This window comes from Fundulus heteroclitus, chromosome 10 (genome assembly GCF_011125445.2).
Source record: "Fundulus heteroclitus isolate FHET01 chromosome 10, MU-UCD_Fhet_4.1, whole genome shotgun sequence".
NCBI classification, from domain to species: domain Eukaryota; kingdom Metazoa; phylum Chordata; class Actinopteri; order Cyprinodontiformes; family Fundulidae; genus Fundulus; species Fundulus heteroclitus.
Window position 1 is genome coordinate 6,289,522 of NC_046370.1, and position 26,849 is coordinate 6,316,370.

At 40.1% G+C, this 26,849-nt stretch overlaps 2 protein-coding genes across 5 annotated transcripts in view; both read right to left on the minus strand.

Annotated features, from left to right (window-relative positions):
• Positions 1–7,543, minus strand: part of kcnh4b (potassium voltage-gated channel, subfamily H (eag-related), member 4b) — a 67,260-nt gene extending 59,717 nt beyond the window's left edge. Inside the window, exon 1 of the mRNA XM_012882385.3 lies at positions 7,450–7,543. Coding sequence (XP_012737839.2) covers positions 7,450–7,525 — 76 coding nt within the window. The 5' untranslated portion in view covers positions 7,526–7,543. The remainder of the gene's footprint in view (positions 1–7,449) is intronic.
• On the minus strand, positions 6,473–26,319 carry ghdc (GH3 domain containing). Of its 4 annotated transcripts, none has more exons than XR_002426799.2 (12): positions 25,886–26,319; positions 25,386–25,676; positions 22,562–22,758; positions 22,277–22,471; positions 22,071–22,190; positions 19,952–20,249; positions 19,614–19,803; positions 18,411–18,482; positions 18,182–18,315; positions 18,003–18,091; positions 17,629–17,920; positions 6,473–7,728 (listed from the first exon to the last, which is right to left on the minus strand). XR_002426799.2 is itself a non-coding variant. In XM_012882389.3 (11 exons), exons 1-11 carry the CDS (start codon positions 25,968–25,970, stop codon positions 17,699–17,701), a joined length of 1,893 nt encoding a protein of 630 aa, XP_012737843.2. In that variant the 5' UTR covers positions 25,971–26,318; the 3' UTR covers positions 17,251–17,698. The 4 variants fall into 4 exon arrangements, 1 of the variants encoding a protein (XP_012737843.2); XR_002426798.2 differs by lacking the exon at positions 6,473–7,728 and adding an exon at positions 16,403–17,037; XR_002426797.2 differs by lacking the exon at positions 6,473–7,728 and adding an exon at positions 17,251–17,371.
• Between the last annotated feature and the right edge of the window lie 530 nt (positions 26,320–26,849).

The window sequence follows — 26,849 nt, forward strand, 5'->3', positions numbered from 1 at the left end:
GAACATTGTTCAACTTTCTTGTCTCGAGTTGCAAGCCCACGTCTGTACCTTCACGTTTACGAGCTCGAAATTTCACACGCGACGTTGCTCCCTGTGTGGTGAGCCCATTATCAGGAATTTTCCTAGAACTCGCCTGGTGCGTTTCAAAACTTACCAAGACGTTTCTGGCACTTTCATGGAACCTTTCACAATTTATCAGGTATCTACAGAGCTTTAAAAGATACTTTCCAGAACTTTCTGGTGACCTTCTGGGAACTTACTGGGTAATGTCAGAAAATATGCTGTATTATATATTATGCATTGAGGACAGCTGTGGCTCAGTGGGTAGAGTAGTTGTGGGTTCGACAGGGGCCCAGGAGTTAGGGAGTTCGTCCTACAATTGACGGATTGCCGGTTTGATCCCCCGCTCCGACTGTCTCAGACGTTTTGGCAGACACTTTACCCGAATTGCCTGCTGGCAGTGGTCAGAGAGGCCCGTGGCGCCTCACTTCTGTCCCATGGCAGCTGTGGCTACGAACATAGCTCACCAACGTCAGGGTGTGAGTGGGTGAATGACTGAAGCGCTTTGGGGTTGTCGGACTAGTTAAAGTGCTACACAAGTACAAGCCATTTACCATTTCGATTCTAGCATCCTCCTGTCACATGTCCAATGTGCCCCTGGGGACTTAACTCCAAGTTGCCCACAATGATTGGAGGACCATGGCTCTAGTAAAGTGCTTTGAGGGTTCTTGGGGCAGGGCAGATGTTTTTTAGCTTTTGCAAGAAAATAGCCTCCCTGTATATAAACTTGCATATTTGCAGACTGTATGTGTTGACACAAAACTGTATCACACCAAAGAAGAAGGGAAAAACACGCAGAGCCTTGTGACATAATTGTATGATATGAGATTTTTTCCCACTATCAATGGATATTTTTTTTCTACAGCAGCATACATATTTCTCCTCTTGTAACTCAGCGAACAACCCATACAGTCCCCACATGAACCACTTGATGAACGGCTTGAGTGTGTGTTACTGTGTGCATGTTTCATTGTGACAACTCCTCCATTCTCGTGCTGTAATCCTCTCAGGGATATTGCTTCGAGTGTCCGCTCAGCTGCACCAGCTTCCTTAATTACACATCTGTGCTGACTCGCAACAACTATAATCTGACACGATGATGCTACATGCTACTGCTGTAGCTAACCACGCGGAGCCTGGATCGTGTCAATGGAGGATGCGAGTTCCTCCGTGTATAAATGACAGATGAAAGCCATTGAAGCTTGGCCAGCAGCTAATTACCACCCAGCAGCATGTAATCAGTTACTGGGTCAGATCAGGGACAACACAATGAGGCTTGGCCTTGAGGGGTGGGAAAGGTCACCGATCTGAACCAAAGTACGTCTAATTAGTGATTACAAAGCCGATTCATACAATTTAGAGTGATACATATGCAAATTCTATGCTTGAACATACATTTTTAAGCATTCGAAGGAAAAGTATTGGTGTCCTTTGGATTTGAGCTTCGAAAGCTGGAAGCACTGCAGCTACGTGGCAGCTATATCCCAAGAACATAGCAAAGTGCTTCACAAAGCCTCACACCCACTCACACCTAAATTCACACACTGATGGAGGTGGAGCTGCCATCCAAGGTGGAGACCTGAACATTAAAAGCAGTTTATTTCAGATTCTTGCTCAAAAGAAAGAAAAAAAAAAACATCCACCTGGGGACTCAACTTTCTCATCTGAGCACTTTGGACATTTCAAACGCTTCAAACTTTGCAAACTGGTTTCAAAAGCACAGCTAGTTTTTTGCTTTTTTTCAGCAACAACAGGCAGGTTCAGCTATCCTCTGCCGTCTGGCTGCTGAGCTTTGGTCTCATTAGGACCCGTTCATCAGCTGGGTCACAATAAACCTCAAAGAGGTGCAGTGTGACAGTCCTCTCTGTCTTCCTTTCTGGTTGCCTTTTAACAGGAGAATTTAGGAGAAAATAAACCCGCTCCTTATCTTTGCCTGCAGCTGCAGGGTGGTTGGGCCATTCCACAGCATGAGAACTGCTGTCAGCGTGAAAACGCTGCTGGGTAGGTTGTGTAAAGGAGTTTGGGGAGGTGGGAATGGGCGTATAGGAGGCATGTAACGCATATTACACTATAGGCTTTCAGCCTAGGAATGCTAGTGAAATGTTAGATGCCAAGCCTGACCTTTGACCATTAAACCTCCTTTGAGATCAAGACACAACAAATATGAACATTCAGGTATTTATCAATATGTCTTCATGTGACAAACACAAAAGCAGGCAGGCACACTGAATGACACACATTTCCTTTGAGGAATCAAGAAAGGAACACAGAATAGCATTCATCAAAGGTGCTTCATGAACTGTTGTGACATTTTAACTGCGCTGAAAAGGTGTTGCTGGGAGCGGGTTTGCATGATTCATTTCTTTGATTTTTACAATTGAGAAGGTATTACAATTGACTTAAAACTGCTTTGGTTTTATTAATTTTAACACAGCCCTGTCCACATGTAGAAACCTTAGCAATCTCCTTCTTGTGTCATGTTTATACTACAGTGTGGAGAGAATGCAAACAGCAATATGTAAAAAAAAAAAAAAAAAAAAAAAAGAAACATCTATACATTTATTTTTGGATATTATTGTTTTGTAAAACAAAATTCTTAGATCACTGCAAAAAGGGAACTAAAGATTTTTTTTCTTTAAATGAGTGAATTTCTCTTTGCTTTGAGCAAATAAATAAGACTATTTGCCAATGTAAAACATTTTTTGCACTTAAAATCTGAACAATTCATATCCATCTTCTTATTTCAAATGCAATATATCTAATTATTTATTTTAGGGATAAAATACTCATTCCACTGGCAAATAGTTTTATTCACCTACTCAAATCAAGGAAAATACACTCATTTCAAGAAAATGTTACTTACTTTTAGTTCCCTTTTTGCAGTGATAAATCTCTCTATTTTTATGTATTACTCCTTTTAAAAATGTGTAAAAGCCAGAAAACTACACATCATAGCCGATCTAAAGGTATTCAAGAATATATGGGAAATAAAGTCATTGAAATCATCAGACTGGTTACAAAGTAGTTTGTTCAGCCTTTAAGATTTCAGTTAACCACAGTAGCCATGTTTCCATTCAACTGTCATGCAAATTTGAAGCGACATTTTCAAATGTCCCAAAAATGAAAATTTGAAAAAGGCTCGCTTCGACCTACTGGTTTGGAACAAATTAAAAAGGGCTATGAAAGAGCAATTGCGTCAGAAGCAGAAGTTGGCTGGCTGTAATAAACAGGGAATGGCGGTGGGAGACTAGCATGGACCACACATCTAAAAAAAAAAAAAAAAGAAAAAAAAAAGAGGGATGTTTTTAGGAATGTGTTGCTATCGGTCAAGTTGCAATTGTTCTGTTAAGCCAACAAGTATTGCCGATGTTACTTGCAGTCCTGATTGAATGCATTCCGGACTGACAGCCTGAAATCAAATTCTCTCTATTAATTTAAGTCACTTTATATATGCTTAGACTTGGTAAAATTATTTGAAGGCCTGGGGGAAAAGTTTATAGCTTTGCTGATGATACCCAGCTACTTTTATCTATGAACCCTGATAAACCTGATCAGCTGCTTGTTGGGTACATTGATACAATTGTACATTAGTTTAGGTCATCCTGTAAATTGACTTCTGTTTTGACTTGAACATCAATTAACTTGAACATCTCAAATTTTTCTAAAGATTATTTGCACACTTTTTAACTTCTCAGGGAGTGTTTTGTTTGATACATTCATGCAATTGCAAAGTATTTTATATTGTTCTGTAAAGTGACAGCTATGTCTTTTTTGAGTTGAATATTTAAGTTTTAGCTGATGCAAAGGTTTATTTACACTGTTTTTGCTTCTCAGGAAGTGTCGGTATATTCAACTTTAACATTTACTTCTATGATTTGCATTATTTGTTGTGATTTCAACTTTTTACTTTTTGTTCTCTCTCTTTTTTCTCTTCCCAGTGGTCTGGCATTCTGTTAGCCGTGACACCATCCAGGGGGTTTGATCATCTGCCATCACCTTTTCTAACATAGAAAGGATTCCTGGATCAATGTATGCTTCTGTGCTTTTGTGTCTCTGCTCTGTCTTCTCTAACCCCCTGTGGGTCGTAACAGATGACCGCGAGCCTGGTTCTGGTCCTGCTGGAGGTTTTCCCTCTCTGTGAAAGGGGAGTTTTCCTCTCCACTGTCGCTTCATGCATGCTCAGTCTGAGGGATTGCTGCAAAGCCATCAACAATGCAGATGACTGTCCCTGTGGCTCTACGGTCTTTTCGTGAAAAGTGAATGTTGCTTGGATGCAATCTGCTGGGTTTCCTTAGAGAGGAAACTTTTTGACCAATCTGTCCAATTTGATTGAATTTTACTTTGTAAAGTGCTTTGAGATGGCATGTGTTGTGAACTGGTGCTATATAAATAAAATTTTATTGAATTGTCTGTGTGTCATGTGTGAATTCTGAGTCAGTGCATCACCATAAAAAGTCATTATGGTTACATAAAGACTTTTGATTCTAAACTGATTCTCCAAGAGATAAAGCTAACATCACACCATGTTACACATAATCCCAAAAGTGAACATGGTGGTGGCAGCATCATGCTGTGGGGATGCTTCTCATCATAAGGGGCAGGGAAGCAGATCAAGGTTGATGGGAAGATGGATTGAGCTTAATACAGGTTAATCCTGTAAATGGCTGCAAAAGTATGCGCAGGTTACCTGTTCAGCAGGATAATGTACAGCCAGAGCTGCAGTGCAAGGGTTTCAGTTCAATGCTTAGTAGCAAATGTGCTTCTGTGAGCTGGTCTGTCAGATACAATCTCAATAGAATACACTGAAATCTGAGGCCGTTACATCATGAAATGTGAAAAAGTTAGTCTCGCAAATGTTTTTTTGCAAGGCACAACATCCAGCCACCTCCACCTGCTGCAGGCTCAAGACAGCAATGTGAAAAGAGAGCAGCTTCTCTATGCACCACAATGCTTTTTTTTTATGCACTGATCAGAGACAAGAGACCAGCTGCTGTATGCAAGTCCTTGATTACAAAGCCAGTGCAAGTGCTTTCACTTTGGGTTGACCATTGTCTTTTCTAAAGAACCCAAATTGTTCAAGCATCCTCCATGTCAAGTGGCGGGACCCTGTAACCCAGGCAACAGGAAAGAAGCTATTTTCAGCAGCGGGCTCCATGCCACCCCTTGAGGAGCCACAGCTTTGTGGCGACTTTGAGGAAGACAGCATCTTGCTGCAACGTGTCTGGCTTCTGCCAACAGGTTTTTGAGATATACCATCTAGCTCGTGAAACTGAACATGCTGGATTTCTCAGCAGCAAACGTGTGGGAGAAAAAGTTTAATCCCCGGTAGTGAGTGGTCCGTCAGAAAAGTTGAAACAGAAATGAAATTTGTGTCCTACAGCTTTCAGCAGTGTGGGCTCGGCCATCCAGAGCTGCAAAAACAAAAGCCGCAGGATTGAAATGCCACAACATGTGAAAGGTGATGAGCCCTTTGACACGTTAGTACCCCAAATAGCACAACATGTTTCAGGACATTAATGTCAACAACGCTTTAAAAGCAGCAGCGATATCATTTTTGCTTAATGAACTTTGCGGTTCTAGGCACACATAAATAAAGGGGGGGAAAAAAAACATTACACATCAGAAAAAAAATGAACCCAGAAGGTAGAAGTATTTATTTGCTTTTTACTTTTCTGCATTCAGAGGTCAGAGAGGAGATTTAACCAGAGAGCATCCCTCTGGAGCTGGCAGGAAGTCCATGTGCAGCTCAAGGACTCTTCAGTGGAGAACATGCAACGCGAGGCCACGACCCCCTCATCTTCCAACTAATCTCTACGGCGTTTTAAACACGAACCACTGAACACCTACTTTTAATTCTGGTCAGCATGCAGATGAGAGAATTCCTCGTGGGATCCTGAGAAACACCTCATCTGAATGTGTCGACACTTTAATTGTTGCTCTTGTCAAAAGCATTTTTATCCCTAAGTAGAAGTAAAAAAAAAAAAAAAAGATACAGCTCTGGCTCTTGGAGTCACTCCGAGTCACACTTTCATTCAGGCTGCAACAACCAGCTGAGAGAGGTCAGGCTAACACGTCACGCGAACAAACACAGACATGCCAACAGCGTCTGTTTACAATGAGCAACTACCTCCCCGAGGGCGCACAAAAGGTACAAAACAAGAGACGCAAGCCGAGCAGAAATGACAACGCTGCCTAATGGCTGCGATGACTTCTCTGGAGCTAAATGTGTGAAACCACTGTGTGTGCGTGTGTGTATGGGGGGGGGGGGGTGACTGCAAAAGTACAGCAATTCTTTTGTTTTCCCTCACCACACACACAGAATATTATGTGGCATTAATCAGCAGATATATTCCGGAGCACTTTGTGAACGCAGAGACTGCGAAGCACGGAGAAATTAATCACAAAGAGCTTGTTTAATTCAGTTTCAAACTGATTTTTAGTAATGTTTTAATAATGTTTCACAGTAGCATTGGGGTCCATTGAACAACAACAACAAACTTTAATGTGGTTTATTGTGATACAACAAGACAAAGTGGTGCATATTTTTGAAGGGGAATGAAGCGGATGTTTTTGCTTTTTAATTTGCATAATTATGAAAAGTTAAGTGTGCATTTGGATTTACCTACATAAAATCCAGTATAATCAGATACCTTCAGAAGTAACCTTATCAGAAAATAGGTAAAACGTGATTTATTTATTTTTTGGCCTAATCTGATTAGATTAACACTGCACCCACTATCAAACATGGTGGTGGCAGCATCATGCTTTTCTTTAGCATTAACAGGAAGTCTCAACAGATTTGATTTTAATATGAATGCTGTTAAATGCTGGGCAGAAAACCTATTAGAGGCTGCAAAAGAGTTTCCCCTTCCAGCAGGACAATGATCCGAAACATACACCCTGAGCTATAGTGAACAGGTTCAGATCAAAGAATTACCTGCATAAGAATGGCCTAGTCAAAGTCTGGGCTTATACCCACTTGAGAATACGTAGCAAGTTCAGAAACTACAGCTGTTCACAGGCACTCTCCATCCAACCGGACTGAGCTTGAACTATTTTGCAAAGAGGAATGGACATTCATTTTCAGTCTCTAGACTTAAAAACACGATACAGACATGGAAGGAAGTTCTACAAAGTATGACATAAAATCCCCCCAACCCAAAATTTTTTTTGATGTTCGTAGTTGTAGGGTGAGGAAAATCTGGACAGGTTCAGGGGGTGCCAATACTTTTGAAGAGAAGCATTATGCCACCCTGATGACAGTAAATGGTCTATACTGTCCACTAAAGTAGCTTTGTTGTATTTAATCATCAATTCTTCAGTCCTCGTGTTTTTTGAAATGTCTGTAAAAGTTGAGATCAGCACAACGGGTGTTTCCACTGTACTTACGGGTGCCATCGAAGCGCGTGGCGATGGTGTCCAGAAAGGTGTTCTGTGGGGCCAGGAGGCCCTTCATCACAGGCATCTTGACCCAGACGTGGGGCAGCCAGCAGGTGGCTGGACGTCACAGCATCCCAGAAGCGCGGCAGGGTGGCTTTCTGCGATGTCTCAGCAGGTGGTGGGGTTACTGAGGAGGACGATCCAGCGCTGGATGCGGGGACCCATTTTTACAGTAAATGCGACCGCCTTCCTCCCGGGTAATGCTTTTCTGTTAGACAGCAGTACATCCTGAAATAGACCACAATAGCTCAGTCCAACAATGCAGAGACTCAGGTAGTGTCAGCCGCTCAGTCACGAAAACATAAAGTCCAAGTGATGCTCATATCCAAAGTACTTCAGATTAGTCGGTTTTAAGTCATGGAGCTGAAGTTCTCCTGCAGCCCTGCCACAAAACCACAAACGCGTCTCTACACCTCTGTCATCCCTCAGATCGGGGATCTGTAGGGATGCTGTGGCAGAGTAGTTGCATCTTCTTGAGCTTTCTCCCCCTCATCGCCACTCTGTCTCTCCCCCGTCCACTCCTGTGCATCACCAGCCAATGAGACGCAGCCCTCCTCTGTGGGGACCTGTTCTCATCGGATCAGGGAGCGAGACGAGGGAGGGAGAGGTGGATGGAAGGAGGGAGGGAGGATCCTTTTTTTGGGAGCATCTGACAGCACCATTACACCCCACGGTGCTACTATCAGCGCATGGCTTTTGTGTGTTGGACTGCAAATCAAGGAAAGATGGATTACCTGTGTGTCTGTCAGTGAAGGCTATTGTACCAAGCTGGACTGTGTGCCATTGTGCTGCTTTGCCACAGCAGTGTGGCTGAAGGAACACTGCCGTCATAGCTGTGTTGGGTAACGTTACTTAGATTTATTTCCCTACAAGTTAGTGTGTCTGTAAAGACGACAAATGTTCTATGAGTGTCCCCGTGGGAGAATTAAAGCATGGGATAAACTGTGCTAAGAGTGAATTTAAAAGATAAGCCTTGAAATGTTTTCATGAGGACTCAACTCATAAAGCAGTACATGACTTTCACACATCTAAAAAGCAAAAATAAATACCTCTAAAACGCAAGATTCTAATAATAAATTTCACCTTCGAAGGATTTGTTTAAAAGCTCCCACCAACGTTGTGCTCAGAAGGGGAATATGACCCCTAAGTATTGGGTCAATTAATGTAATTGTCATTAAATATTAAATCATGTGAGTGGCATCAGGAAACCTGATGAATAAAGGTTATTTAAACTGACACAGAGCAGCGAAATGTATTAACGTTGTGCTGAAGACACACAGCAACACAGAAAACAGGTTTAAAATTGTTTTCATTCATGCAAAAAATATTTTTGAATGGATATGAGACAGACATCTCTCGAATAAAAGATAAAACAATGTAAATGGAGATTTAATTATGAAAAAATAAAACATCTTATCTGTTTTTATTGCCATGTTGTTAAAAATGTTATGTTAAAAAGGATTTCTTTCTTTCTCTATATAAAGTGTAAAAATCTTTATTGTTTTTAGAGCAATCAAAGCGGTCTAATTATAATTGTCGGGCAGCTTTTTGTATGTCTCCACTGGTATTTTTAAACTTTTCTATTTGGTTACAAGCTCCCTTCGTGGAGGTTAAAAGTTATACTTTTAATTACCCTAATCTTTAGCTTCCACTACAGATTCTCTATCAGATACAAGTAATATATTGGGCTTAATCGTACTTAGGATGTTTCTAGAAATTATGTGTTATGTCAGAAAGCACACTGGCAACCAGAAAAGCTCATAAAATTTGATAAAGTGCTGGTAATTTCCAATATCTGCAGTGTTGCTGATTTGCTTTTTTTAATTATTATTTAACCTTTTCAGGTATAAAAAGAGCCTTCTACCAAGCAACATTTCATCATTTCATACCATCCGTTCATCAGTTTGTACCTTCCTTCGGTACATTTTGTACAACCTTTGACAATCGATGATGCAAAGTAATTATCTAAAATGTTATTAAAATCTGCTGTCCTAAAAAATAGATTATAAGACTTCAGAAAATAAAATCTACAAGCAAGAAAAACCAGTTGAGAATGACTGGGTCATGAGCCCCGGAGGTGTCAAATAGTTACTAGTTGAATTAAACACAGAGAAGCTTGGGCTGCCTTCCTTTTGAAACCCCTTTAAGCGTTCAGCATGCCGAAGTGAGTCAGTGCTAAGAGAGTGTCTGCATAAAATAGCACGAGATTAGGCAGCCTTATTATCAGGTTATCGCTGCAACATTTGGGGTGGCATTTGTGGAGCAGTGCCCCATATATGCACTATAACTGCTGCGATCAACATATGCTGTGGTACCAAACTTTTATAAGGGGATTCTGGAGCATTAGTTACTTAATGCAAGTATCTTCGTACAGCATTGAAACACAAAGTAAAAACACAATAACATAATAGATGTGGACATGTTGACATTTGGAGGCTAATTCTTAAACCTAATTTAAGTTACTGTGCAGTGTAAGTCAAACAAATATGCTAAATGCGACATATTTATCTGTTAAAGGATTTTCGGGTCAAAGTCTTTAGGTGAAAAAGTCGTAAAGATTTTTCAAATTGTGGGGATTGGGCTTAAGCAACAAAAGTCCTTGCTGCAGGAATTCCCAAAGCTTATCGAATTAGAACAACAAAACATCTCAGGTTTTCACAAACTTTTCAGTATTTGAACTCTGCCTTCAAACAATTGGCTGCTGGACTCAGTTTTAATCTGACAATTGATCAACACCGTAGTAACGTCCTCAGAAACACCAATTGTCATTACATTAGATTTTTTGCCTACATGGTTAAAAATATTGAATGAAATAAAAGCTATGCTTGCTTGCCTTTTTAATCAGTGAATAGTTAAAAAGTAAAACTCCATGTTTCTAATGTCCTGTAGCAGCTAGTTGTGCTTGACTGCTGATGCTGGCTTAAATATAAACTAGAACAAAGTTGTGATTAAATTTAAACATAATTTTAATACTTGTCTAGTGACTATGTTCATGCCTTTTTCTTTGTTTTTGTACATGTAAAGGTTGCGTTGCTTGAAGTTCCTGTATCCCTCATCTATCTCAAGGAGGAGCACCTGGATGCATAACATGCTAATAAGTGGTTTATTTGCTAAATAAATGTCAAAACAAGGCAGGATTTTGAAAAGTTTTGTATTTCTTTTTAATAAATAAATTCAAAATCAGTACACTGAAACGATCTTGTCTGTCAAATCTTTTTTTCTCATACATTTTTCCAAAAAAAAAAAAGTTTTACAAACTGTTATGAATATTGAATGAAACTCCTGAACAACTCACCCAACTAGAAACATGACACAGTGAAAGTAAAAGGCCAACTTGCAGGCTGTTGAGGCAGTGTTTCCCCCTCTTTGTGGATCCTGTTCAGGACTTGGCAACAATTCACTGCTCTCCATTTTTAATGATCTCTCATTGTCCCGTCTGCTTGTAGGTCATCCATCTCTGCTTGTTACTAATAAAGAGGCTAACCCATTAAATGTGCTCACAGTCGGTTCTGTTGTCTTGCACGGCTAAGTGACGCACAAAAGGTCAGGTGCGACGCATTGCTGGTGTTTATGCTCACAAACAAAGCAGATCTGACTTTTGCCCACAAGAACTGGTTTTCTTTAAAGGTCATTACCATGCTTTTTTAAAAACCTTCCAAAGTCAACTACAGGCATATGTATGATAAAATATTGCTTTTGGCACTACACAGTATCAATTTGTTAAAAAATATTAATTGTTTTCTGGTGCAATTTTTCCAACCCAGAAGAAAGACGCTTGCCTTCACTGCGATGCTGCTTCTCCCCATGTGAAGTCGCTCTGGAGCCACTGCAGCATGGTATCAAAAAGAGCAGTGGTTCCTGTGCAGATAAGGTGCTAAAAGAGCCACTTCGTTTCAACTTTGAGCAGAAATGATTATGTTCTGCCTCACATCACCGCTCATTGTGTATGTTGTTTAATGGGCAGGGGCAACGTGGTCAAGCTAGTATTTCCTTCAACTTAGTATTTCCTGCTGGGGGGGGGGGGGGGGGGGGGGGGGGGGGGGGGGGGGTAATTACCTGCTCGTCTTCCAGGACAGGGAGGGGCTGATGCTCAGCGAGCAGTATTCACAAGGTATACTTATAGATTGATGACGCAAGCAAAATACCACTTTGGGCATGATTTTGATGAAGGAAAAGCATCATAGTTAAAAATTGATTATGCTTGATATACATCCATTAAGTACCTCAAAAATGTTCATGGTGAACCTTTTGGACTAGCTAAAACATCCTCTTAACCTATGCCAATGGCATTCTTCAACATATAAATGTTTATATAGCCCTTAGGTGTTATCGTCAAAAGTATAGACTTATCTAGATTTCTGTTACTTTGTCAAAGTATCTCTGATTATTAAACTTTAGATTTTCTAAACTTTCATTATAATATGAAACAGCTTCAACTTCGAGATTTTATTCTATTTATGAAAAGAGAAACAATAGATGGTTGAAAATCTATCTCTTTAGTTAAAAGAATCTGGTGGGAAAAAATAGTTTCTATCTTGCTTACTGGTTGACTAGAGCAATGTGGCCGCAAATCCAAAGTCTGCTTCTGATTGGCTCATCAAGCCCTCTGACGATTTCTTTCCCCAGAAACTGCCAGCTGGCCGCTAAGTTCTGAGAGAGAAATGGAAACATAGAACTTGCTTTTGCCAATCCAAGCAAGAACCAACCTGATCAATTTATGTGATTTGGTTGTGATTAAAGTTATTGTTGCCATCTGACCTTTTGTTGGGTTTGTTCAAAATTTTGTGTGAAGTTCCAGCGGTGTTGCATAGTTTTTTGGGTTTTTTTTTTTTGGCCACCAACATGGTCAGCATCATTCACTGAGTCATTCTTTCCACTGTGTCCAGTTCAGTTTTATGGTGATCCAGAGCAAGACCAAGAAGACCAAGAACAGTGAGCTACCACCCTTCCAAGTAACCTTCCTGGGAAGACAGAGCAGCTGTTGGAGCCGAAAGCCGCCGAGAAGTAGATGGAGATGATTGGACCACAAATTTGAGCTGGTTCTGTAACTGCTGTCTGAGCCAAAAGTAGGAGCATTCTTGTCCTGTTTTTTTTTTTTTTTATGTGGTTTCTGGTGACATTTTTAGGGGGTCTGGTAACTTTTTTCCTTATTTTTTTCTTTTTAAAACTATCCTGCAAAAATTAAGTACAAGAACCCCAAATTCTAGGCAACAAAACCCTTTATTTAAACCCCTGAGATAACGTTGAACTTCGATTCAATTCAATTTTATTTATATAGCGCCAAATCATGAAACATGTCATCTCAAGGCACTTTACAAAGTCAAGTTCAATCATATTATACAGATTGGGTCAGATTATACAGATTGGTCAAAATGTCCTACATAAGGAAACCAGTTGATTGGGGAAACCTTTAATCAGCTTAAATAGTATTTTGAATGAAATTCAGTTAAATTTCTCATTCCCTTTCTCCTTGTAGTGAATTTTGGAGTTAATGTTTGGGTTGATCTTGTTTGTTTTGTGCTTATTTTTTACTTAATTACCCTAATTAGGAAATAAATTGCTGTGCAATTACAAAATAAAAATAATACTCTGTACTTGGAATGAATTTCACAGTACAGAAATCTTAATTCTGAGAAATATACACAATCTTTTTTTCTGGTTAATGATTCACCCTTAGGAAAAAATTATTTGTTAGGGGTAGGGTAATCCTCATATTTCTCAGATCTTTCTTAAAAATCTGATCGCCAATCTTACTTTTCAGTGCATCAAATCCACTAATCCTGACTTAAATTGCAGGATATACAGTAGAAGCTCTTTAATTCACTCCGCGAGCGCTATCCCTTCTCTCTTTTAAACACGCCTTCCTTTCCTCAGCAGCGGACCCATTGAGGAATCAGGCCTGTCATTCTCAGATCTTGGCTGTTTACACTGAATTAACTAGCGAGTGAACAGATGTTTGCCCACATGCTCAAAATGTTTCTGAGGCTGTAAATCCTCCAGGAGAGTGAGATGGCAGGATAATAAACACTTACACCTTCCAACTAGACACTCCAGAATAAGCAAATAAATTGTATGGTTATATCATATTATTTAGTTTATTTCTGCCAAAAAATTATAACAAACTTTGTGTTTTAATGTTTACATTAATTATTACGTTTTTACCAATTAGTAACAATCTTTTAGCTGGGGAGGGGGGGGGGGGTTATTTAAGGGGATTAACAGACACACAGAGTGTATGAGGGGTTATCACTGAAGCAAAAATAAGCCTAGAACAATGTCAAATCTCGTATGAAATAGGACACAACTAAAAATATTAGCCCAGTTTATGAATACTTGCAGGAAAAACACTTTCCATGCAAACCACAGAACCCACTCTGCTTTCTGATAGGTCTTCGGTTCTCATTTATTTGGATTAAATTCATCATAAAAAGGTTTTTTTGGGGGCTACTCTTTTTCCACATGAGATCTTGCCTGCATGCGGTGTTATGTTTCCAGTTCACAGTGAAAGGAGATTCAGTCTGCTGAAGGCCTTTCTTGCAGGGATGACAGCAAATGGACATTTTCTTTTTACAGCCAGCCAGCCGGCCATTCTCCTGTAAATTGACCACAGGAAACATGAATTCTAGCAAGTCATAAATGCTTAACTAGCGCCTCCCAGTGGTGGCAAAAAACACTGATGGGTAAAGCATGTCCTTCAGGCAGAAACTGTAGAAATTGTTTCATGGAGCTTTATAATCTCTTATACCACCTTAAGGTACGAGAGAACTAAAATAAGCTGCTGCTTAGGTCCGGAAGAGCACTGAGGTTATCTCCAACGAATCTTTGATCACCCCCCAGAGAGCACCATCAAACCCATCATCTTCAAATGGAAAGCACAAGGTGCCACAACAAACCTGCCACCAAAACTCACAGACTGGGCAAGGAGGGCATTATTCAGAAAGACAGCAGAGACACTAAAGGCAACCCTGAATGAGTTGCAGAGCTCCACAACAGAGACTGTAGGATCTGTCCATCGGACCACAATAAGCTGAGTAGAGCTAGACTTTATAGAAAATTGGCTCGAAAATAACCTGCTTTGTTTTAAAAAGAAGGCGGAATGGCTTAAGCTTGCCTAAAGGCATGTGGGCGCCTCCCCAAACGTATGGAAGAAGGTGCTCTGGTCAGATGAAACTAAAGTTTAACCTTTCAGCCACCAAGGTAAACACTATGCCTGGTACTAACCCAACACCCGCAGAACCCACAGCCAAACTTGGCGGTGGCAGTATCATGCTGTGGGCATGTTTTTCAGCATCAGGAAGTCGAAAGCTGGTCCGAGTCGAGGGAAAGATGAATACTGGGATATTCTTGAGCCAAACCCGTGAGACTACCTGTAATTTGAGATTGAGTCGGAGGCTCACCTCCCAGCAGCACAATGATCCGAACCGTCCTGCTAAAGCAACACTCGAGAGGTTTAACACAAACATTTTACTGTGTCAGAAAGGCCTAGTCAAAGTCCAAACCTCAATCCAATTGAATACCTGTGTTTAAACATTTAACCTAAAGGAGCTGCAGCACTGCAGGCTTGAAGAATGGGCATTAATACCAGCGGCGAGACGTGGCAAGCTCATAAAGGCTGATCCAAAGCTACTTTCAGCTGGAATTGCCCTTTTGTCCTATTTGATGTTTGCTTTCAAATTAAAATACAAAATACATCTTCAAAGTTGTGGACATGTTCTATAAATTAAATGGTGCAAACTCTTCAATGATCCTTTTCAATTCCAGGTTCAAATGAAAAGTATTCACCCAGGGGTGAATACTTGTGCTACAAACTGTACCTATTCAGAAGTGGGTTATTTTTCAACCTTCCAAGCTGCAAAAGGCCGCTTCAGAAATCTAATGCTAGTGTTTTAAAGAAATGCTGACTTTCCCAGTATTTTTATTTATCAATTAGCAAGATTGAGATTATCTGCCACCTTCTACTCAGCAAGCAGTTACCTTAAAATGTTAAAAGCCAGGAGAATTTGTAAAAGAACTGAATAAATAATAAATAATAATAATAATAATAATAATATAATTAAAAATACTGTAATATATTTTATTTGTATAGCACTTTACAAGAATCAGGTAAAATCACAAAACGGACAGTTAAGTACATCAAACAATATAGAAGAAGAGAAAAAAAAGAAACATAGAACTGGATATTAATCAAGTAAATGAATGTAATATTTTTAATTAGCACTGTTAATCCCAAGAGCTGTCATTATGTGACGTGAACGGGACTTAACTAGTAAGCAGCTATGTTAATGGTTAAAGCTGTGCAGTGCAAAACTATTCATACCTTTCAATTTTGTTTTACATTTTGTCTCTCAAACCGTTACAACCCCACACTTAACTGTACTTTATTGGGATTTTATGTGATAGGCTAACAAAACGCAGCATAGAACTGAAATGTTCTGTTTTTGTTTTTATATATATATATTAGGGCTGTGCATAAAAATCGATATAAAGATTAATATCGATATTTTTAAAAACGATTTAATATCGATATTCTGGCTTTCAATATCGATATACCTCCCAACCTCTAGGGGGCGTTATTACAGCACAACCATTACAGTTCACAGCGAAGGAGAGCAAGTGAGACGAATTTGTGGAACGGCCGACAGGATTTTAGAAGCTCCTTTGTCCCTAAAATCAGATGTTTGGGCACATTTTTGGTTTCTGTGACACGTTAAATGCATTGAAGCAAATGCACTTTATTTTCCTGTTAATATGTCTGTGATCAATAAATAGAACATAAACATAATATTTGGCTGATTTTGGTGATTGAATCACTGAACATTAATTCAAAGTAATAAATATCGATATTGGAATCAAAGCAAGCTGAGCTATGTATCGAGAATCGTATCGAATCGGCTCATCCTAGATGATACCCAGCCCTAATATATATATATATATATATATATACAAATTTCCAAAGTGTGATGGCCTTTTAATGTTCAGACTAAAAGTGCTGCACAGCAATAAAAAGACAAAATATAAGACAACATAAGATATATAATGCCTTATATAAAACATAAGACAAGTTATAAGACAATATTGTCATATAAAATATAAGGAAATATAAGATAGGAACAATACAAAAGTGGCAACATTGGGTCAGTTAGTAATTGTCTAAACAAGCAATTTTAAGGAACTTTTTAAAACACATCTACTGAGTCCAGAGAGCGCAGCTCAAGACGAAGTTCGTTCCAAAGTCGAGAAGCGGCAGCTTTAAAAGAACGGTCGCCCCGTTTTAAGGCAGGTTCGTGGAACCATCCACTGGTTCGGTTCAGACAAACTCAGACTCAGGGTCGAGCTGCAGCGCTTAATTAGGTCACAGATGTAGGCCGGAGCCTATAGACGTAGCACCAAGATTTAAAAATTGAGCACGACACACAACAGGGAGCCAGGGGAGAGATTTTAACACAGGCGCCATGTGAGCCCTCCGGTTGGTCCTGGTCAGAAGTCCCGCAGGTGAGTTTTGGACTGGCTGCAGACGGGCCAGCTCTTTCTTGTTTGCTTGGGTGCAAATGTATGAATTACCATTTTGAGCTCATTTCTGGACACCGTGGATCTGAGCTCAGCGACGATACGCAGATGAGGGGAGCAGTTCTTAACCAGCATGGTCACCTACATGGCCTCATCAAAGCTAACCACAACACAGTCTGGTTTTAGCCGAGAGGCTCAGGTCACCAAAGCGCTGTTTACTGGAACCAATTTTTTTTTTTTTTTTTTTTTTTTTTTTTACAGTCTTCTGGTGAGGTGTCTTCACCAGCTTCACTCAGCAACAAACTGAAACTGTTGTCTAATCTTCTTCACCAAATCTGTCCCCATGAGTCATATTGGACGGCGTCTGTTAGAATGATTTATTCATTATTTACTGCATATTGTTTAACTGTGGCAATGTGAGTCAAATGACATGTCCGAAAAAATTATTTACACATAAATAAGGCTGAAAGAATAAAAAAGTCCACTGCATCCGTCTGTCACGGTAAAATAAAAAAATATTTGTATCCAACACTGAATACATTTCTGTCAAAGACGAATAAATACGCTGCTGTGACTTTTGCGTTCAACTCCTCCCAAAGCAACGGTTTATAAATCTTATACCTGTTTGACAAAACCTGGGATGAGTCCGCCCGTCAGGGATCTCCATACGGTTCGCGATTCATGCCCATCTTCAGGAAACTGTTTTTCCCAGAAGGTACTCGGCGTATTCTTTTCGCCGGAGCACCCGATGCATTTTGAAAGTGTTGGCTGAGGTGCTGGTGTAGGCCATCATCTGCTTCCGCAGCTCCTTGAACGCCCCCTGCGACACCAGCTGCACCCTCATTGGGCCGATGCTGCCTTTTGTGCGAAACGACTTGTAGACGGCAGAGTCCTTCTGGAGACAAATGTCCAGCTGGAGGGAACGACGAAGAATGCAAAGCGTGTTAAGAGAAGATTTTTAAGGATAAAAGAAAGACCACTGGAGTTAGTCTCACCTTATATCTCTGTTCCTCTGTTAGATTCCTCACCCCTTTAAGCTCTAGAAAGACCTGGTAATGAGGGTCTGAGCCTCCTATTGAATCGCCTGCATTGCAACAGTAAATTCAGAAGTTTGCAAATAAGAGCTTTAAAAAGTCAAATTCGAAACTGAAAGATTAAATCCAAGTAATTTTACCCAAGATGCCGCTCTCTGCACAGGAGTAGTCCACCAGCTGAGCTCCGGGCCACTGAGCGACGGCTCTCTTCAACGCCCCGAGGAACAACGCCTCAGAGACCTTCTCTCCTCGAACGTTCAGCATCTGACCCCGTCTGGCATGAAAAGAACGACAAATAAAAACTCTGATTTGTCTTTTTAAAACTTCAAACATGATGCACGGTAGGTAAAGGACTAAGAGACGTCGAACCTGTACTGAAACTCCACGATGGGGCACTGGTTATGAAAACCAACGACTTTCACAATGTCTCCCATACGGTATCTGTAACACAGAGTTTGTTTTACTTGTAGCAGTCCAAGTGCATTTTTATTTTTATTTTGGTTTATTATATTCTATGTGATACAATGCGCTCAAAAATCTGTTAAAATGTTTAAGTACGACTTTGGTTAGCGACGAAGAAGCTCTACTCAATGGATATTCGGAGTATTACGGTATACTGTCTCTACCTGAGGACCCCTGAGCTGTCTACAAGACTGCCTGACTGTAATGTCTAAACTAGAAGTACATTCATGTAAGGTAGCTTGGAGTTAATGCTAGCAACAACAAACCTAGGGCAGTGTAGTCCAGCTACTCTGTCCTCCCGGCAGAGACGGATAGCTCTACCCTCTAAGGAGAGAGCGGTGTAAGGTGACCAGATTTGATTTCTCTAATGAAATCAAATCTGTTGACGTCTCTGATTTTGTTAAGCGCAAAATCTCTGCCTGGGTTTTTTTTTTTTTTTTGTCTGAACTGCAATGCCGACTGGGGGCACTGCAAAAACGGAACTAAAAATAAGTAAAATTTTCTTAAAATGAATGTATCTGTCATTGATTTGAGCAAGTAAATAAGATGATTTGTCAATGGAATAAGATTTTTGCACTTAAAATGGGAACAATTCATCTCCATCATCTTATGTCAAGTGCTGGATATCTAATTATCTTAATTTATGGGTCAAAATGCTCATTTCATTGGCAAATGATCATATTTACCTGCTCAGATGAAGGACAAAAACACTATGTTTAAAAACATTTAGCTTATCTTTAGATCCGCTTTTGCAGTGGGGAAGTTGCGTTCGGCAAAGCTCTTCTACGTCAGGACAGCGGCAATACCGGGTAAATGCTTCTTGTTGCACTAAACTTTTTTTACTCCATCATGACATAATGAAACGGGACATTTCCGGGGTCAGCTTTTGTCGGGGACAGGTCATCCAAAATGGGGTCTGTCCCCAGAAATCGGGGACGTCTGGTCACCCTACCAGAGGGGCGGAGAGAAATTACAATCTTGGGAAGAATATGTGGCACGCCTTGTAATTCGGTGCGCCTTATGGTCCAAATAAATAGGGTAACAAAAAAGTTCTGTTTCCTAATTTATTATTTTTCATTTATTTTTTTTAGTAATGAAGGAAAATCAAACCTGAAAAGCCCTGACGCATTGGTGATAACAAGCTCGTAGCTTTCACCCTCCTTCACCTCTTCCATCAGCAGAGTTTGGGGGGTCTCCTCATCCAGGCTGCTTTCAGGCAGAAACTCACAGAACATGGAGCGTGGACAAAGCAGGTAACGTCTGTTTGCCTCCTGAGGCCACAGGTTCACTCCAATCAGACCTGCAGACACCCATACAGAGGATGAACGCTGGGCTGACTTGGTCAACACTACAAAGCATTTCAATAATTGTCAATTTTAATGCCAATTGTCATCAGTAATTAATAAATCAGTTGTGGCATTTCCCATGGAGCCTGGAAGTGTTTGTACCTTCTGTAGCAGCATAGAAGGGTGAATAGAAAGGCACTCCTTTGCAGTAAGTCTCCCTCAACATTTCGCCGTAGATTTGATTGGAGCCTGAGTCCACTGCCAGCACCAGGTTCAGGTGAGGCCACAGGCGTTTGGCGATTCCAACAAAACCCTCCTGGAAGTGAGCCCGGAGCTGATCGGCCCGCTCGGCATCCGGCTTCATTAGAACTTCCAGTCGGGTCCTCACTTTGGGTTCCAGAGACAAGGCGCCGCTGATTGTCCCTCGTTCGATGTCGTCCACCAGCTCCTGCCAGCGCTCCTGTGAGATTGAAAGCAAAACCGAAAGACTTTTATCATCATGTTTTGATTCATAAAATGCGATTTGGAAAAAAAAAAAAAAAAGAAATCAGGCACCTGACAAAGATTGATGCAATATGCAAGTGAACAGCAACAAAGGGTGTTCAGGTTTTTTTTAAGGATGATGCTTTATAAAGTTACGTTGAAAACAAAGTCCTGCCATGCAAGGCCTTGCTAAACTTCTTGCTTAAACTTGTCTTTTCTATATTTTGTCATGTTACAACCATAAACATTATCGCATTTTATTAAGATCTTACAGGATAGACCAACACAAAGGAGTACATAATTGTGAAGTGGAAGAAAAACGTGTGACGTGCACGTGTATTCAGCAACCTTTATGCTTGCTAATTTGTGTATAGAGTCTTTATCTCAAAAATACAGAAGGTTCTGGTAGTGCTCTGGTCACATGGCACCAAGGCTTGTTTTTTTTTTACTTTTTAGCTCACATGCAAAATACTACCTTAATGTCAGAAAACTAACACTGCATACCAAACTGACTACAGTATCTAAACTACAAAACATGGTGGTGGCAGCATCATGGTGTGGGGAAGCTTTTGTTCAGCAGGGAAGCTGGTCGGAGTTGATGGATGAAGATGGATGGAGGTAAATAAAGGACAACACTGCAAGAAAGCTTCTTAGAAGCTGCAAAAGACTTGAGACCAAGGCAGAGGTTTACCATCCAGCAGCACAGCAATCTCCAGTGTACAGGCAGAGCTACTTTAAATGGTTCCGACTAAAGCATACTCATGGGTCAGTTAAAAATCAAGATCCAAACCCAGTTAAAGTCCAGAGCTAAATCTGACTGAGAATCTGTGGTAAAACTTGAAAATGTTCACAGTCACCTCAATGTTACTGCCTACTGCACACTATCATCTCTGAATATCTCGATGCACATTTCTGTAAACAAAGCCTGAATTAATCATTGCTCAATAAGCACCGTATCACCTCATTGTCTTTATCTGTGAACGCTTAAAAAAAAAATGTACTGTTGTTCATTGCCTGTTTGTTTGACAGTTTTTGCCTAATGTGTAACGTGAACCGCAATAGCCAAAGAAAATTTTGCCGCGGGGGAAACTTTCTGATTCTGATGTAGTCTCAGTCCAATCTACACTGCAAAAAGGGATCTAAGAGTAAGTAGGATTTTCTTGAAATTAGAGTATTTGTCCTTGATTTGAACAGGAAAATAAGACGCCAATGGGATGAGTATTTTTAACCTCTAAGATAAGATAATTAGATGGAGCGCACATGAAATAAGATGATGGAGACGTATCGTTCCTTTTTAAAGGGTATAAAACTTATCCCACTGGCAAATCATCTTATTTACTTGCTCAAATCAAGGGCAAATACATTGATTTCAAGAACATTTTATTTCACTCTAGTTCCCATCTTGAAGCGTAACTGAAACTGAATTATTTTAAAAAGATAAAAGAGCAACATTTTTAGGCTCTTGATGTGCAACACTGGCAGAGACATACCCCCAAAAGACCTGCAGCTGTGACTACAGCAAAACGTGGTTCTAGAAAGTACTGACTTGGGAAGCCGAAAACAAATATTTTGGAAAACCACGTACCATCCCCCTTCTTTCTCAACAACAACGCACTACATTGTGTTAGTCTAGCACATAAAATTATTAATTAATATAATTAAAATGCTTTAATGTTTGTCCTGGTAACATGACCGGATGTGGATAAGAGACGTGAATACATCTGCAAGACACGGCAAGAATGATCTGTTGAGCAAATGCTGCTCTGCACAACGTTTCTGATGAATTTCTGACATGCACCTGAAGCGCCGTGAACGCATAGAAGACCGTGGACGCAAAGTTGGACTCCAACGTTCCCACGCTGGGATCTTTCAGTGCAAACAGTAGGTGCAGGTATAAAGTGTCCCTCTCACTGGGAACCTGATAGGACACAGAACATTTTCATGAAGACCTTTCTAAAAAAAAAAAAAATGGGGCTAATCAGTTGTCTGATTCGGTGACCGTACCTCGAAGGCAGGAGCTGGAGTTGTGTAGAGGTTGAGCATGTGGCGGGACGAGGCCGGTGTGGAAGAGTTGGGTCCGATAGGAATGCCCGCTTCTGACTGGCGAAGCGTGGGGGTGTAGAAGAACTTGGTGGTGCGCTGAAGGCTGTCGGACTCAGGGAAAGCCCGCCGCATGGCATCTAAACAAACAGCCACCCCCTGATACAAGCCGACATGTCAGATTTATGCGTTACGTGCAGAAAAGGCAGAACACCGCCAGAGAAAGACGCGACTTTAGCGCTGCCTGACCTGCAGGAAGAACTCTGTGTTTGTGTCCTTGGTGCTCAACAGCATGGCGCTCGGTCCTGACGTCCCGGAGGTCATGGCCAGAATGAGCGGCTTCTCGGCAATAATTAGCTTCTCTTCTCCGGCTGCGATGCGTCCGACGAGCTCTCGGTAGTGGTCATAAGTGGTGATAGGGTGGCGGGCTCGGAAGGCAGCGGCGTCTAATGACGGGGCCGAAAAGGATGGGTTTGAGTTTAGAGGGGGGAAAAAATAATTTCTGTTTCAGAGTTTTTAAGTCAAAATTTCTAAACTTTCCCAGATTTGTTTTATCGCAATCGACAGGTAAAAAAAAAAAAAACTGACTGGTTTGTTGACCGTAAAGTCAGCGTTTGACTTAAACTATTGGCTGAAACTATCATGCACCCAATGTTTTAGAAATAAAAAAAAAGCAATTACTCACTAAATAAATAAGTTGCTGTCTTCCTTTTATAAGGGCACTGAATAAAAAAAAAATATAAAGACACAAAAATCCCCCGCTTACATCAGGTTTTATGAGATACCATAGTTTGAAATAGTTTTTACTAATAAAATCTGAAAGTGTTGTGCATGTTTGTATTCTGAATGCTGAAATAAAAAACATTAACCAGCCTTTTACTGCACATTTTTCGCTTTAAACGTTTTAAAAAATGCATTTTTTCCCCCAATTTTCTTTTTGGAAAACAGCTCAAGCTCAGTCAGAGTGGATTGAAAGCATCTGCGAACATTAATTTTCAAGTATTACCACAGATTCTAACTGTATTTGTCACTGAGGGGATGGTGTGCTCAGTGAGATGTGGGATGAAAGCTTTCCACTACACAAATCATTTTGCAGTACGAGCAAAAAGGTCAAATTTGGTCGCATTTTATGAAAGACCCTTCTCCACATGTTTGCTTTGCCCATTTCGTGGCTCGTGGCAAACTGCAAAAGGGCCCTGATACTGCTTTCTGCATGATACTCTTCAATTAGGGCCAGGTTTGTGGAGGGCACAGCTAATAGCTCCCCTGTTGACAGATTCTCTCACCTGAGCTCAGGGTTATGACCAGCTTTAAGGGAGACAGACACGTCTTGGTGAGTCTAAATATACTATCCTAAGTAGTGTTATAAAAAAAAAATAGTACACATAAAATAGAGTATCCCAACTTTTTATTATAGAAGGCACTGAAAATGACAACATTAATAAAATAGCTGACAGTTTCAATAAATTTGGATCATGAATCCTGGATCAGATTTGCCCAAAAACATCCCTGACTTGTCCAGCACAGCAGTTTGACAAATTAATAACTATAAATCCACACTAAATGTTCCTCGGTGCCATCACATAAAGATAAATGATAGATACTATAAAAAAAAGAAGAGCAAAAGATCCACTGATTTACATGGTACTGATATGTCCTTGGTAAAAGATGTAATTGAGGGGATTTCAAAAGTACTCATATATCAGTAATCTTTTATTCAAATCGGTTATTTCCTTGTAAAATAAAAAAATAGTTAAAGTAATCCCAATATTCAAAGATGGAGATAAAAATCTCCATCTTGGACCTATATCTCTGCTTCCACAATTCTCAAAGGTATTAGAAAAACTGTTAAATAATAGACAGGATTTTTTTTTTCTTCAGAAAAAACATAAACTAATCAGTGAAAGTCAATCTGGTTTCAAATCAAAATAATCAACAACAATACCTATAGTAGGAAGATAATGAAGAAATAACTTTTGCAGTTGAGAAGAAGAAAAATTCTGTTGGTGTTTGTTGATCTCAGAGAAACCTTTTAACACAACAAATCATGATTTACTGCTAAAAAACTGTGATATAAGTGAGATGGGGAGTGTTACAGTGTGTTAAAAGCTATTTAATTGGCAGACAACAGTACATAAAACTGGGAGATGTGCACTGGGAACGTCACATCAAATATGTTCAAAACAAATTGTAAAAATCTGTATCTCATGGAGCCAAACATGTATTAGATCACAAAATGTTTCACATTCTGTTCTGTTTTTTAGTTTTACCCTATTTAGAAAAATTTGTGGAAACGAAAAACAAAAAAAAAAAAGTTTTTTTAATCCTACTTCAATCTCCTACTTCAAGAAGGGGGCAATAATAATATTTAACAAGGCTGGCCATCAACTCACTATTTATACAATAAAAATGATTCAAGGATATAGTTGGTGAACAAATTATGTTCACAGTCAAAAATAGGCAAAAACAAACAAACATTATTTATACGCTGGTTTAAAATCCTTTAAATACATTAACAGACATAGTTAGTGTTCCAGTTTTTATCAGAATCATAACATCATGAACTTAATGCCCTCTGCAGATAACAAACCCCATACATAAAGGTCATTTAGGTAAAAAAAACTGTAAAGAAATTTGCTGTATCGGCCTTGTATGAACAGAGACACAGGTATGGACAGCCTAGCCCTGGAGAATCAAAGCAACCTATGGTGTGAAGTGGAAACCGACTTGTCCTCAACTAAGAAAGCAAAGCGTGAAGAATAATTTTAAAGGAATGTTATTTACAGCTTTATTCCGTTCAGAAATGTTGCAAAACTTGTTTGTTGCAATATGTTATGTTATGGAATATGTATTTTAAACGAGGGAGATGTACTGAGAACAGTCGGCCACAAGGAGGCGATCATGGTTATTCTCCAAGCGTGGGTCATGCAGGTTGTGTAAGTTAAATACGCACAGTTTATGAACTCTTGGCCATAACGTTACATCACTATAAACCTTTGTATACATCTCCCCCTCCATAAACTACATTTATGACATTCCGGGGCTCTCTTAAAATTTATTTTTCTGCCCTTACCATTAACAGAGTGGAAGTCATACTTTCTCCCATAGAAGGTGTCCGCGTTTTTCCGAAGTCTCTTCAGCAGAGTCTCCTCCTGGACCTGCATCACCTGCAGTGTGTCGGCTTCCAGTTTCTTTCGCTGCCGCCTACCGAGCCAGCCCACGGCCTTTACCGCCACATACTGGCTCAGAAGACTGCCCAGGGTCCGATTATTACCCTTCATCTTTGAGCTAATGTCCCTCCAAAGGAGCGCCATCCCGGCCACAGAGAGGACGCCGACGGCAGTGGGTAGAGGGGGCGGCATGGCTGGAAGGGAAACACCGGGGAGAGTTACACAAGAAACACGGGAGGCAGATTTTCCAGCAGGGGTCGCTGTTGGTCAACTTTATACCGTTAGATTTTTGCTTTTATTTATGTTTAGGATGTTACTTTTTCAGTTTCGAGGCCCCATTGCCAATAATCTACTTTAAAATAATTTCGCACATCGACTAACACCGCATATTCGGGTAACTCACCCAGCGTTTCTCCATTAATGGCGACAGCTACGGATAAAACCGCAAAACAAAGCGGAACTGCGACGATGATCCATGAAAAACCCATTTACAACAGAAAATATGATCTAAACTCCTCCTTTTTTCTCAAAGTAAACCAAAACATTTATTTTTTGCGTTTGATTGCAGGAGGTGAAGAATTTTACTTCAACTTCAGAAGCAGTGTCCGGCTTCCGTGTTTGGCTGGTGTTGCTGTCTCCGATTGGTTAACTTGTTAATGACGTCACTCAAGCTAATACACACAGCCAATGAGAAACAAGAACAGGACCAAACCATGAATACGCCGTTCCCCAGATTGAATTTGTGTTCATGTGCAATTCAATTTAGTTTAGGTGTATGGTGCCAAGCCATCATACACAATCATGGCCGAGGGAAGAGGATTATGATTATGAGAATAATCTAATTATAATAAATATAATCTTGTTAATTTTTAAATAAATCTATATATTTAAAAAGCACCAATTTAGAGCCTAAATGTTACACTTACTTAGTAAGAAGTTAGTTACTACAAGTAAAACAATTAAAAATTATAAAACAAATTGTGAGTGGTTACCCAACTGAAGTAAAGGACAATTTTATTTTTGCATTAATTTCACATTTCCATCTGTATTATACAGGCTGGCCCTTACCTTCCCTTCAAAGGTAAACATGCACATAGCAAGTTGTGAGGAAGAAAAGCTAGTTTTTAAGAAGTGAAAGTGTCTTGGACCGCTCGGCCATCGTGATTGTCAAGATGCCGTAGAACAACTTCTTAATGCCTTTGTCCACATACTAAAAGTTTGTCAACCATATTTCTATGTCTAATTACAACATAAATTTACTGAGTAGTTGTCACACCTGTTCAAAATTCTGCAGTGACAAAGACTAACATTTGCAATGTTTGTCAGTAACAAATATTAGTCACTAGGCCAGCTGACAGCTTTGATAG